Source organism: Nicotiana tomentosiformis, chromosome 8, assembly GCF_000390325.3.
Source record: "Nicotiana tomentosiformis chromosome 8, ASM39032v3, whole genome shotgun sequence".
NCBI lineage: Eukaryota > Viridiplantae > Streptophyta > Magnoliopsida > Solanales > Solanaceae > Nicotiana > Nicotiana tomentosiformis.
Window position 1 is genome coordinate 141,205,983 of NC_090819.1, and position 13,166 is coordinate 141,219,148.

The 13,166-nt window shown below is 36.5% G+C and overlaps 2 protein-coding genes across 2 annotated transcripts; both read left to right on the forward strand.

The window, feature by feature from the left end:
- The first annotated feature begins 267 nt into the window (after nucleotides 1-267).
- Nucleotides 268-2,692, forward strand: LOC138898247 (GDSL esterase/lipase At5g08460-like). The gene is made up of 5 exons (XM_070184298.1): nucleotides 268-472; nucleotides 866-993; nucleotides 1,123-1,362; nucleotides 1,887-2,142; nucleotides 2,237-2,692. The coding sequence occupies exons 1-5, from the start codon at nucleotides 268-270 to the stop codon at nucleotides 2,467-2,469; spliced, it is 1,062 nt and encodes a 353-aa protein (XP_070040399.1). The 3' UTR covers nucleotides 2,470-2,692.
- Nucleotides 2,693-10,303: 7,611 nt separating this feature from the next.
- On the forward strand, nucleotides 10,304-11,456 carry LOC104089513 (putative F-box protein At5g55150). The gene is made up of 2 exons (XM_009594429.2): nucleotides 10,304-11,171; nucleotides 11,269-11,456. Exons 1-2 carry the CDS (start codon nucleotides 10,304-10,306, stop codon nucleotides 11,454-11,456), a joined length of 1,056 nt encoding a protein of 351 aa, XP_009592724.2.
- Nucleotides 11,457-13,166: the final 1,710 nt, after the last annotated feature.

Consider the following 13,166-nt stretch of genomic DNA (forward strand, 5'->3'; position numbering starts at 1 on the left):
TTTGGATAACATCAAATGCGATGTTCCCAAATGTAACAGGACGTTTACGTCACTCGAAAAACTTAAACTGCATTACGAGGCAATCCACACTCAAATTGCAACAGTCACGGATAACCTCTGTGCAGCCTGCGGTTCCCTACCCAAGGTGACAAAGCCGCGCACAAAACTTTTTATGGGCATTGAAATGCTCATGGGTTTCTCTGCAATCAAGATTCTGTTTATCTCCATTTCTTTCGTATACCCAAAAAAACATAGCTCTCATAACCCATGATTCTGTTTTTTTATTTTTGGCCACCATCTCCTACTAAGGAATTTCTTGTTTTCATAATTGGTGATTCGTCAGTTGATTGTGGTACCAACAATTTTCTTGGAACTTTTGCTCGTGCTGATAGGCTTCATTATGGACGTGATTCTAATACACATCAACCTACTGGACGCTTCTGCAGTGGAAGAATTCCTGTCGATTATCTTGGTAATTTTATTTTTCAATTTCTTGGTACTTTTTTCTTTGTATAAAACTTGTTGAGATTCTTTTCAATTGGGTTAGTGGGATTTCTTGAAAAGTTGAGAATGTTTCTATTGGGTTAGTAAGATTTTGTGAAAAGGTTGAGAATTTTTCAATTGGGTTAGTGAGATTTGAGATTGATGTGTGTTTGATTAACTGTAAGTGAGGGAAATGATTGAACTTTCAATTAAATGGTTTATGGTTCTTTTTCTGTTAATTTCTTGCCTGATTAAATGGTTTATGGAAAGTCTTGGTTTGTAATTTTTCTAAGGTATCTTAGTGATACATTCTTGATCTTTTTGAAGAAATTTTGGGTTAAGACTGCTAATTTTCCATTTTTTGTTGATTTGATTATATCAGCATTGCGTCTTGGATTACCATTTGTGCCAAGTTACCTAGGGCAGGCTGGTTCAATTGAAGACATGATTCTTGGTTTTAATTATGCTTCTGCTGGTGCTGGCATTATTTTCTCAAGCGGCTCTGAATTGGTACATTTTCATTATATATACTTTTTGTTTTAATAATCATATACACTGTAACTATGATTAATTTTATGGTGAGTTGTTGATTTTAATGCTTAGATTAGTATTTAAACTAGATGAGTAATATTTGTGCAGGGTCAGCATATCTCACTTGCACAGCAAATAGAGCAGGCCACTGACACTATTCAGCAGTTTATAATGACTATTGGTGAGGAAGCAACAGCTGATCTGATGTCAACTTCTGTGTTCTACATTTCAATCGGGGCCAACGACTACATTCTTTACTATCTCCGGAATGTATCTGATGTTCAATCTGTTTACTTACCCTGGAGCTTTAACCAGTTTTTGGCACAGACAATGAAGCAGGAAATTAAGGTGCAGTGTTATATATGATCTTAACACCTTTTATCGTCTTTTGTGATCATACTATAATATCGTCGACTTTTTTCTTTTAGGTGTATTGAATTTTGCAGCTATAACACAATAGTTTGTTGTTAGAGTTCTAAGTCAAACAATGTCTCCCTATGTAGCACAGATTGTAACACACCAATATAACCAAGAAAGCTACACATTGACATATATAGGGACGGGGAAATTCAGTACTCGATTTAGTAATATTGGAAGAAGAGTATGGTTTTGTCTGCTTTTAATGTCACTTAAGCCATTCACATTTTAGAAGAAACAGCAACAAATTTCTCTATTTGCTCTCGTTGCTCTTCTCCCTCTCATACATTACATGCTTCAGTCTCCCCTATGGCTTTACATTGTTTCCAAGACTATTTAGTTCAACATGCAAAAAAAGGTTTATTGATATTTGATTCTTCTATCATATGTCAGCAATACTTTTCGAAGTTTTTCTTCATAAATTTATCCGATGTATATATATATTGGTGGCACAGAACTTGTACAATGCAAATGTCAGAAAAGTGGTTGTAATGGAACTGGCTCCAATAGGCTGTGCTCCTTACAACTTATGGCTATACCATAGCAAGAATGGGCAGTGTGTGAAAACCATAAACGACATGATACTGGAGTTCAACTTTGTTGTTAGATATATCGTCGCTGAACTTAATGAGGAACTTGTTGGTGCCACTGTCATATTCTGTGATGCATTTGAAGGGTCAATAGACATCATTCAGAATCATGACCGTTATGGTGAGCGGTCTCTATAATCTGTATTGAGTCATTTGACAGGACGCGTCGCAGTTAGATGTATGCAATCTAATTTTTTTTGCATTTTTCACTATAGGTTTCAGTGTGACAGATGAGGCTTGCTGTGGTTTAGGCAAATACAAAGGCTGGATCTTGTGCATTTCCCCTGAAATGGCGTTCAGTAACGCCTCAAATCATATCTGGTGGGATCAATTTCACCCGACTGATGCTGTGAACGCTATCCTTGCTGACAATGTATGGTCCGGCTTGCACACACCTATGTGCTACCCAATGAACTTGCAGGACATGTTGGCTCCAAGCATCAGATAATTGGACCTATACACATTCTCGTTATGTGCCTATTAGCACTGTATAATTGATATAGCATTCTTTGTGTGTTGCATTTTTGCGATTATAACTCGGAGAGCCTTGTAAATTTCAGTATTCATTTCCAGTTACAGCACAAAAACTAGGAAATGCAGCTGTGATATGTCTGCAATGACAAAACTCGTTCTGGCAGATTGCTAATAGGATAACATCTTGAATCTTTGAACTATTAGTTTAGAATTTATGATAACAAAACTAAAAGAAACTCTGTAATAGTAGTAGTAGTAGTAGTAGTACAAGTGCTTCATTTGAATTTTGCATCAATAGGAGAACATATCTACAAATTTTTACTACCTTCATAGAAGTACTGAAATACACACACACACAAAAACTAATATTTGGTCTAAAAACTTTTTAAATGTTTGGTTTCTTACGTATATTTGTTTGGTTTCTTACGTATATTTCCCATTTTATTCTTCGCACGGTAAAAAGTTACCGGTATTGAGTGTTTACTCCAAATTATACTAATTATCATGGTTAAATGATCGATTAAGATGAGAATATGTATTAATTGACTATGATTTAATGATAACCCTATTTTTGAAGATATGTGTTATGTATTGAATTTTGAAGCTATACATTCTAAGTTAAACAATCTCTCCCTGTCTAGCACAGAATGCAAGGCACCTATATGACCAAAACTATTGTACACTCACATATTTAGAGACAGGGTAATTGAGTACTTCGTTTGGCAAAATTAGAGTTTTCTTTGCCCATTTCTTGATACTCTTGCCATGTTGTAAAAACCATAGCCATATTCATCTTTTAAACTTCGTGCATCCGAGTAAAACTCATTACCTAATTCTTATCAAATTAATGGATTCACTGCTCAGGTTTGAAATGTCGGGCTTGTACTTAGAGGTGGCAAAATGGTTAAAAGAAAACAGTTATTCACCCATATTATCTATTAAAAAATGAGTTGGATAATGAACTTTTTAACAACGAGTCGAATATGGATAAGAACCATATTATCCACTTAGAAAATGGATAACTAATGGGTTAACTTTTATATTTGTAAAGACTCAAATTGAGGGTTCCTCAAGTTTGGAAGACTAGAATTCTCCCAAAAGAATATTATTCGCCGGATAATTCGTTTTTTATCAGTATTAAATATGGATCAGGTCGGATAATTTACCCATTTTTAAAATTACTTGTTTTCGACACGTTCATATTGAACCCGACCCACCCATTTGCCACCCCAACTCATCTTTTCCCCGCTTAAGTACAATATTGTAGTGTAAATATTGCAACATGTAGCTAATTGCCAAATTCTTTGCACACACCTATGTGCTACCAATGGCGAAAATTACACTGAGCAATTAAGTAAAAACTTTAATGTGTATATACTATATGTTGAATCTTCTTAATCTTTTGTGTGTTTAATTTTTATATTTTAACACCACTTAACAAAATCTTTAGCAATATATGAGTATAATTGGTACAATTCTTTTTTTTGAGAGATGTGTGGGGTTTTGGTGTTTTGCATTTGTTACATTGGTCAAATTGTTAAGGAAATAAAGTCTATAAGTACGATCTCCTTTTCTCTTTTGAGTCAAACATTATTAATACGATAGCAATTTCAATTTTTGAACTATTAGCTAATAATTGACGATGACGAAACTAAAGATTCTCCATAACATTAGTAGTACAAGTGATTGAACTGAGAATTTTGCATCACAACCTATCTTTTGAAGAAGTACTGAAATACACACCAAAAAAGAAACGAATAGTGATATTTTGGCCCATTGAGCTGGTTTTGGGATTTGGGATTTGGCCAAAATGTAGGTAAAATTTATGGCCAAACATGTGTTTGTCAAATAAAACTCAAGTTTATTTTGGCAAAATCTATGACCAAACGGGTCCTTGGTCTAAACGAATTGCAAGAACTATTGATTTTCTTTTTTCAAAAAATATAATTTTTATGTCCAAACGCCTGCTAAGTTTTTAATCAATTCTATCTTTATTTTCTCCTGATGTTTTAGTCATATTGTCACGACCCAAACTAACCATCAGTAAGGTGTCATGATGGCACTTAGTCTTTACGACTAGGTAAGCCTAATATTACAAAAGAAATGTAAAGAAAACACAATATTTTAAAGATAAACAACATATTATGAATAGCCAAGAGTAGTACCACTCGGCATATACAAAATAATTTCTCAAGATCCGGAATATCACTAAGTCACAAGCTGCTATAATCTATGTAGATCTATACAAAAGTCTAAAGATAATAAAGAAAGTCTTTAGGCGAGGGAGTAGAAGGGGACTCCGAAGATCTGCGGACGTAAGCAGAAGTACCTTAATTTGCGTCAGAGGAGGTGGTTGGAGCTACTTAAAGATTATGATATCACTATATTGTACCACCTGGGGAAGGCCAATGTAGTGGCTGACGCCTTGAGTTGTCGGGCAGAGAGTTTGGGGAGTTTGGCATATCTTCCGGCAGTTGAGAGGCCCTTAGCCAACAAGTTCGTGAGATTGAAAATTTCAGAGCCTAACCGGGTATTAACTTGTGTGGTTGCTCGGTCTTCTATTTATGACCGTATCAGGGAGCGCCAATATGATGATCCTCATATTCTAGTTCTTCAGGACAGGGTTTGGCGAGGTGATGCTAGAGATGTAACTATTGGTGATGACGGTGTGATGAGGATGCATGGCCGGATCTATGTGCCCAACGTAGATGGGCTTCGGGAGTTGATTCTCGAGGAGGCCCACAGCTCGCGGTACTCCATTCATCCTGGTTCCACGAAAATGTACTAGGATTTGAGACAGCACTACTGGTGGAGGAGGATGAAGAAGGATATAGTTGGGTTTGTGGCCAAGTGTCTCAACTGTCAGCAGGTCAAATATGAGCACTAGAGGCCAAGTGGATTACTTCAGTGGTTAGAGATCCCTGAGTGGAAGTGGGAACGGATCACCATGGACTTTGTAGTTGGACTTCCACGGACTTTGAGAAAGTTCGATGCTATTTGGGTGATCATGGATCGGCTAACCAAGTCAGCTCATTTTATTCCAGTGTTGACCACTTATTCTTCTAAGAGGTTGGGTGAGATTTATATCAGAGAGATTGTCCGCCTTCATGGTATTCCAGTATCCATCATTTCAGACATAGGTACACAGTTCACATTACGGTTTTGGAGAGCCGTACAATAGGAGTTGGGTACTAGAGTGGAGCTGAGCACCACCTTTCACCCTCATATGGACGGGCAGTCCGAGTGCACGATTCAGATTCTTGAGGATATGCTCTGTGCCTGTGTGATGGAGTTCGGAGGGTCATGGGACCAATACTTGCCACTTGCAGAGTTTTCTTACAACAACAGTTACTAGTCCAGCATTCAGATGGCACCGTATAAGGCTTTGTATGGTAGGCGGTGCCGGTCCCCAGTGGGATGGTTTGAGCCGGGCGAGACCCGATTGTTGGGTACAGGTTTGGTCCAGGATGCCCTGGATAAGGTGAAGGTGATTCAGGAGAGACTTCGCACAGCCCAGTCCAGGCAGAAGAGTTATGCGGACCGGAAGGTTTGTGATTTGGCATTTATGGTTGGTGAGCGGGTCTTGCTTCGGGTATCGCCTATGAAGGGCGTCATGAGATTCGGGAAGAAGGGCAAGGTGAGCCCGAGGTTCATTGGTCCTTTTGAGATATTACGACGAGTTGGGGAGGTTGCTTATGAGCTTGCCTTGCCTCCCAGCCTAGCAGGAGTTCACCCAGTATTCCACGTGTCTATGCTCCGGAAGTATCACGGTTATCCGACTCATGTATTGGATTTCAGCTCAGTCCGATTGGACAAGGATCTATCTTACTTTGAGGAGCCAGTAGCCATTTGGACAGATAGGTCAGAAAGCTCAGGTCAAAGAATATTGCTTCAGTAAAGATCCAGTGTAGGGGTCAGTCGGTCGAGGAGGTGACTTGGGAGACCGAGCAGGATATGCGCAGCCAGTACCATCATCTTTTCACAGTTTCAGGTATGTCTTTATACTCGTTCGAGGACGAACGATTATTTTTAGAGGGGGAGGATGTAACGACTCGGCCGATCGTTTTTATAATTTGAGCCCTAATCCCCTAATAACTATTTCCCCCACGTTTGTTTCCGCTATTAGGACTTGTCGGAATGGTTGGTTATGGAATTCAGCGCGTTTTGGGACACTTAGTCCCTAGTTGTGAGTTTAAGCCTTAGAGTTTAGACCGTAGTCAGAACTATATGAAGACGGATCCGGAATAGAATTCTGTCGACTCCATTAACTCCGTTGAGTGATTTTGGGGTTAGGAGAGCGTCTGGAATGTGTTTTGGAGGTCTGTAGTAGATTTAGGCCTGAATTGGCGAAAGTTAGTTTTTCGGCGATTTCGGCCGATAGTGGAAACTTTTATATCGAGCTCGGAATGGAATTCCGAAAATGGTTGTAGGTTCGTAGTGTCATTTGTGACATGTGTGTAAAATTTGAGGTCATTCGGACTAGATTTGATGTGGTTCGGCGTCGTTTGTAGAATTTGAAAAATTATAAATCCTTAGGCTTGAATATGTGCTCAATTCATGATTTTGGTGTTGTTCGATGTGGTTTGAAGGCTCGACTAAGTTCGTATGGTGTTTTAGGATTGGTTTGTATATTTGGTTGAGATTCTGGGGGCCTCGGGTGTGTTTCGGATGCTTAACAGAATGAATTTGGACGTAGGAAAAATCTGGTGCCTTTGCTGGTTCTGGTGTTTCGCACCTATGGAAGGGAGGACGCAGGTGCAGGAGCCGCAGTGTAACGACTCGGCCAGTCATTTTAAAATTTTGAACCTCAATCCCCTAATAATTGTTTTCCCCGTGTTTGTTTCCGCTATTGGGACTTGCCGGAGTGATTGGTTATGGAATTCAGAGAGTTTTGGGACACTAAGTCCCTAGTTGTGAATTTAAGCCTTAAAGTTTGGACCGTAGTCGTAACTATGTGAAGACGGATCCGTAATAGAATTTTGTCTACTCGGTTAGCTCCGTTGAGTGATTTTGGGGTTAGGAGCGCGTCCGGAATGTGTTTTGGAGGTCTGTAGTAGATTTAGGCTTGAATTGGCGAAAGTTAGTTTTTCGGCGATTTCGGCCGATAGTAGAAATTTTTATATCGAGCTCGGAATGGAATTCCGAAAGTGGCTGTAGGTTCGTAGTGTTATTTGTGACATGTGTATAAAATTTGAGGCCATTCGGACTAGATTTGATGTGGTTCAGCGTCATTTATAGAATTTGGAAAATTCTAAATCCTTAGGCTTGAATCCGTACTTAATTTATGATTTTGGTATTGTTCGATGTGGTTTGAAGGCTCGACTAAGTTCGTATGGTATTTTAGGATTGGTTGAGGTCCCGGGGGCCTCGGGTGTGTTTTCGATGCTTAACGGAATGAATTTGGACTTAGGAAAAATCTGGTGCCTTTGCTGGTTCTGGTGTTTCGCACCTGCGGAAAGGAGGACGAAGGTGAGGAGCCTAGCTGCTTTATTGAAATGCGCAGATGCGTCGTTTGGACCGCAGGTGCGAGAAATGCCCACAGATGCAGCCCCAGCACGGATAAGTGACCTTCGCACATGCAATGATTTTTCCGCAGATGCGGCCCCATGAGCGCAGATGCGAGGATCGCTGGGAAGAAAAGGGGATTTCGAGGGTTTGAAATTTCATAACACAAAATTCGATTTAGAGCTCGGTGGGAGATTATTTCTCGAGAGATTTTGAAGGAGAACTATTGGGTAACTAATTCTAACTCTATTTTGAGCATAATACATTAATCTATCATTATTTTTCTCGTCTAATTAAGGAATTTAAGAGTAGAAGTTTTGAAATGGGGGAAAAGGTTTCCCTAATCGAAAATCTGAGATTTGAATGGGAATTTGACATCGGATTTAGATGATTTTTGTTCAAGTGAACTCGTGAGTGAATGGGTGTTCATAATTTGTAATTTTTACCCAATTCTAAGTGGATTTTTGTTTTCCCTTTTCCTTATCGGACCGAGCTAGAATGCAAGTAGATATACCATGTTTTGGGTTGTGTGATTTAAGGCAAAATACAAAATGGCCGGCCGAAATTAATGTATTTGCTCTGAAAATTATATAAAGTATGTATATTTTTTGTATATAACACGCATATATACAAAAAATATATACTGTCGGCTATTAGTTTTGGAGGCGGTTAAAAATATACATTTCTCAATTCTAATGATAATTATGTGAGCCGTCGCAACTCATGTTAGACCTTTGCGCCACGATTCATAGTCTCAAGTAAACATTGCACGAGTTAGCCCATTTTCGAATTGGTAATTGTAAGATAGCCGCGAATTCAAATGTAATTAACAATACTCATTACTATAGTCTTTGGCCAATAAGGCCAAAAGCACTTTTTTTTTCAAAGTTGTGGTGTTTGGCCAAGTTTCTAAGGATAAAAAAATATTTTTAAGTAGAAGCAACAATATTTTTTGAAAAGCATAAAAAATAGCTACCCATACTCTAAAATCGGCTAATGGTGAACTTTATCCTACTAGTTGTACAATTCGACTCCATATCCAACTAGTTCCGAATATTTTGGGCTTGTCATCGGCAAAATCCTTGTCAATATAGGATTTTACTTGCACGCCGAGTCCAATTCCTAGTTCCTAAATGAGAAATAATTTGGGCTTGTCATTGATATTCAGAAGGGCAACTTTACGTAATTGTCACAGTTTAAAAGAAATATAACAAATTCTTAACAGGAAACTCAATATTACAGTTGTCACAGGAAAATATTTATATTTGTAGCACACGGTTCCATTAAAATAGTAATATTAATTATTAATCCCTAAACATAAGCAATTTGAATGGAAAGTCAATAATTCTTTGTATAAAAATCATGCTTTTTTTTCTCTTTATCTATTAGCTTTCCTTCTTTTTCTTCATCTTCTTAATTTTATTTTCTGTTGAAGCCAATATATTTTCTGAATTTATTTCATTCGTTTTCTTTTTAATTATTTTTCTTAAGTTTTTCTCTTCCTTCTTTCTTCATTTCTTAACATAAAGATCTTACTTCGATAATAATATATGTTAATATATACAAAACGTATATATAAAAAATATACATTGAATTAAAATATATAAAATATACAAAAAATACATCTTCAATTAAGATGACACTTAGACATATGAAATATACATAAAAAAAATATATCTTAAATTTAATTAAGATGACATATAAATGTACAAAATAATATACATAAAAAATATATCCTAGATTAAAATGGTACTTGACATATAAAATATATTTGAAATATACATTAAAAATACATCTTAAAATAAAATGGCACTTCACAAATAAATATACAACAATTATATACATAAAAATACATTTTGCATTAAAGTGATACTTGATATACAAAGTATAAAAGACATATAAATCAATATATCTTGAATTTAGGTGGCATTCACATATGCATCAAATTTTCAAAAATGGAGTGAAGAAGATGAATGTTGGAAAGGGAGAATGGAGATGGACAAAAAAAGTACTTCTTGTTATTCGTGAGTCAGTTAACTTATTAAATGTTGAGCTTAATTTTTATAATATGTTAATAATAAAAAAAAATCTTTATGGAATAAACAATAAATGATGATATTTTTTAAAATAAAGTTAGAAAAGGATAAGCCTGTAAAAAAAGCCCTATTTCATATTCAAAATCCATATCAATATAGGAATTTGCTTGCTCGCCTATATAAATGTCCTTATATTCTTTTGTCTTGCTATGGAAGCGGTTCTTTTTCCTTGCCCTAGAAATAGAGAAGCCTCACATCCTCAACACTATGGTGAACTGGGCAGAGTTGCCCATCGATCTGATTACTGAGATTGCAAAGCGTGTTAAAGTGATTGAAGATTTCATTGCTTTTGGTGCCGTTTATACCTCATGGCGAACTGCTGCTTCAAAGCAAAATTTTGATGTGCTTTCGCCCCAAGTCCCATTGCTTATGTTGGGTGCCAAAGATGACGATTATCGAGAATTTTACTCTCTTTCCAAGAAGAAAGTTTCACGCATATTTCTCCCGGAAGCTAGAGGACGAGAGTGTTTACCATATGTGGGATGGCTTTGCACTGTGGCAAATAATACGGGGGAGATGAACTTGTTGCATCCTTTTTCTCGAATAAAAATACAGCTTCCCTCCCGAAAAGATTTACTGTCTTTTCATGGTCTCGATTATCTCGAAATACCACGTGAAGGAAAGCGTTGGCACTGCATAGACAAAGCTATCTTATCTGCAAATCCATCTCTTACATCAGATTATACGTTGTTGGTGCACTATTATGGAGGAGGTTCTTCTTTGGCTTTTTGGCGACCCGGAGATCTTAATTGGACGGAGATTGATGTTGTTACTGATGGTGGAGTCTGCAATATAATTTTTTGTAAGGGCCAATTTTATTCCGTGAGTTACTGTGGCGAAGTATGGGTTTATGATATTGCAGGGCCTAACATTACTCAACCAAGTATACAAACATGCTTGCTTGCTGAGCTTGAAGATGATATGTTTAAACCGCCTTCAGTTCAGTTCTACCTAGTTGAGTTATCTGGTGCACTATTACTTGTTACTCGATATGCAATCAAAAGCATACGTGATGATCCAAACGGTACTTTTAAGAGCTTTAAATTTAAAATATCTGAATTAGATATAACCAAAGGTAAATTCAAAGACGAGGATATTAAAACCTTGGGAGATTCATCAATTTTTTTTGGGTCGCAATGGAGCAAGTTGCATTGACTCTTCTAAGTTTTCAGGAATCAAACCTAATCACATATATTTTACTGATGATTGGTTAGAGTATGTTAGAAATGTGGAAAGAGGGGTTGGAAGAGATATGGGCGCTTACAATATAGAAGATGAAAAAATTGAATCATTTTATTCTGGATTGTCAGTAAGTCTTATTTGCCCACCAACTTGGGTTATGCCATCACTAATAATGTGATTGCAACTTATTGTTTGTTTTGAATTGTTATTTTTACCGTATAATCATTTTAAAAGCTAAGTTAATCTAGTTATTCTCCTTCGTTGTAATCTTGGATGGTGGATTATTGTTGTGTTTAATAGATGATCGAGGCTTATGATATTTAGTCAAACATTATTAATAGGATAGCAATTTGAATTTTTGAACTATTAGCTAATAATTGACTATGACGAAACTAAAGATTTTCCATAGTATTAGTAGTACAAGTGATTAAATTGAGAATTTTGCATCACAACCCATCTTTAGAAAACGTACTAAAAAATACACCAAAAAAGAAACTAATATTTGGTCTAAACGAATTGCAAGAACTGTTAATCTCCTTTTTAAGTAAAGCGATTTTAGTAGAGTTGAAGAAGAGTTATCTATGAACTACTAAAGAGTCAAATTTAGCCCCCAAAAAAACAATGCATCTAACCTATCCAGATTTGGACAAGTTGAGCTAAACATATTTTTTTTAATGAAAATTAGCTTAAATAGTCGTCAATCCAAGTGTTTAAACTTAAAATAATCAGCGAATGTATAATATATGTATAATCCATGTATAATCCTATAATCATCATATAATCTATGTATACTGATCAGAAAAGTAAAAAGTGAATTGGACCGGCTATTTATGTAAAGATCAACCTCATTTTTTGTTCACTTATACCCCAATCATTAGGAAACAATTTTGTATAAGACATTAGGGTTCAATAAAAAATATAATTTTTTTTACCTAAAATAGAAACATATATAATATGTGTATAATCGTATAATCTATGTATACTTACCAAAAAAGTAAAAAAGTGAATTGGACCGGCTATTTATGTAAAGATCAACCTCATTGTTTGTTGAGATTTTTACCTTCCTATACATTATTTGAAACTTTATTACCCTCCCCCACCCTAATCAAGTTTCAATTTAATTACATGACCATATACAATTTACCAATTATATACAAATAAGTTTTAAATGAGTATCCTTTTATATTAGGAATTGAATAAGGAATATCAGTTATTTCCTTATCCCTTTATACTTGCCCACTCTCTCTCTCTCTCTCTCTCTCTCTACTCTCCTTCTCTATTTTTCTCTCCAATTTTTCTTCATTTGATGTTCTCTGTTTTTTATGCTTTCTTGTTGTATAGAGTTTTAATGAAATTCATCAATGAATTTCAATCGTTTTAACTTAGCAATTTCCTTTCATGTTGCACAATTGGTGTTCAAATTAAAATTGTTGTCACGACCCAAACCAATGGACCGCGAGGGGAACCCGATGCCTTACCTAATCGAGCACCAACATAACGTATCTTTCTTATCATATCATCATGGGTAAATGGGCCAGAAATAACGTCATGAAATAACTAGAATAAAATATATGGGAATACTAGATAGGACAACCCAACATGATATAGAAACTTATACATGTGGCATACGGGCCTATAAGACCGACATGATCATTTGTACACTCAAAACATAGGCCGACAAGGCCATACAAGTATCCATATACATGGGATATGTCTACAAGCCTCTACGAGTACATATACGTCATAATGGTCGGGACAAGTTCTGTCATACCAATCAATACATGTCCAAATCATACTGACTAAATAGGCAACTCCGGAGCAAGTGGAGTGCTCCAACACCTTCCACTGAGCTGATAGCCTACTAGGAGGACTCTCAACCTATCTATCG

Coding starts and splice junctions, on each gene's coding strand:
- LOC138898247 (XM_070184298.1), top strand. CDS start 268: ATGATTCTGTTTTTTTATTTTTGGCCACCATCTCCTACTAAGGAATTT. Junction 473..865: donor AATTCCTGTCGATTATCTTG/GTAATTTTATTT, acceptor TGATTATATCAG/CATTGCGTCTTGGATTACCA. Junction 1,363..1,886: donor CAATGAAGCAGGAAATTAAG/GTGCAGTGTTAT, acceptor TTGGTGGCACAG/AACTTGTACAATGCAAATGT.
- LOC104089513 (XM_009594429.2), top strand. CDS start 10,304: ATGGTGAACTGGGCAGAGTTGCCCATCGATCTGATTACTGAGATTGCA. Junction 11,172..11,268: donor TGAATTAGATATAACCAAAG/GTAAATTCAAAG, acceptor CTAAGTTTTCAG/GAATCAAACCTAATCACATA.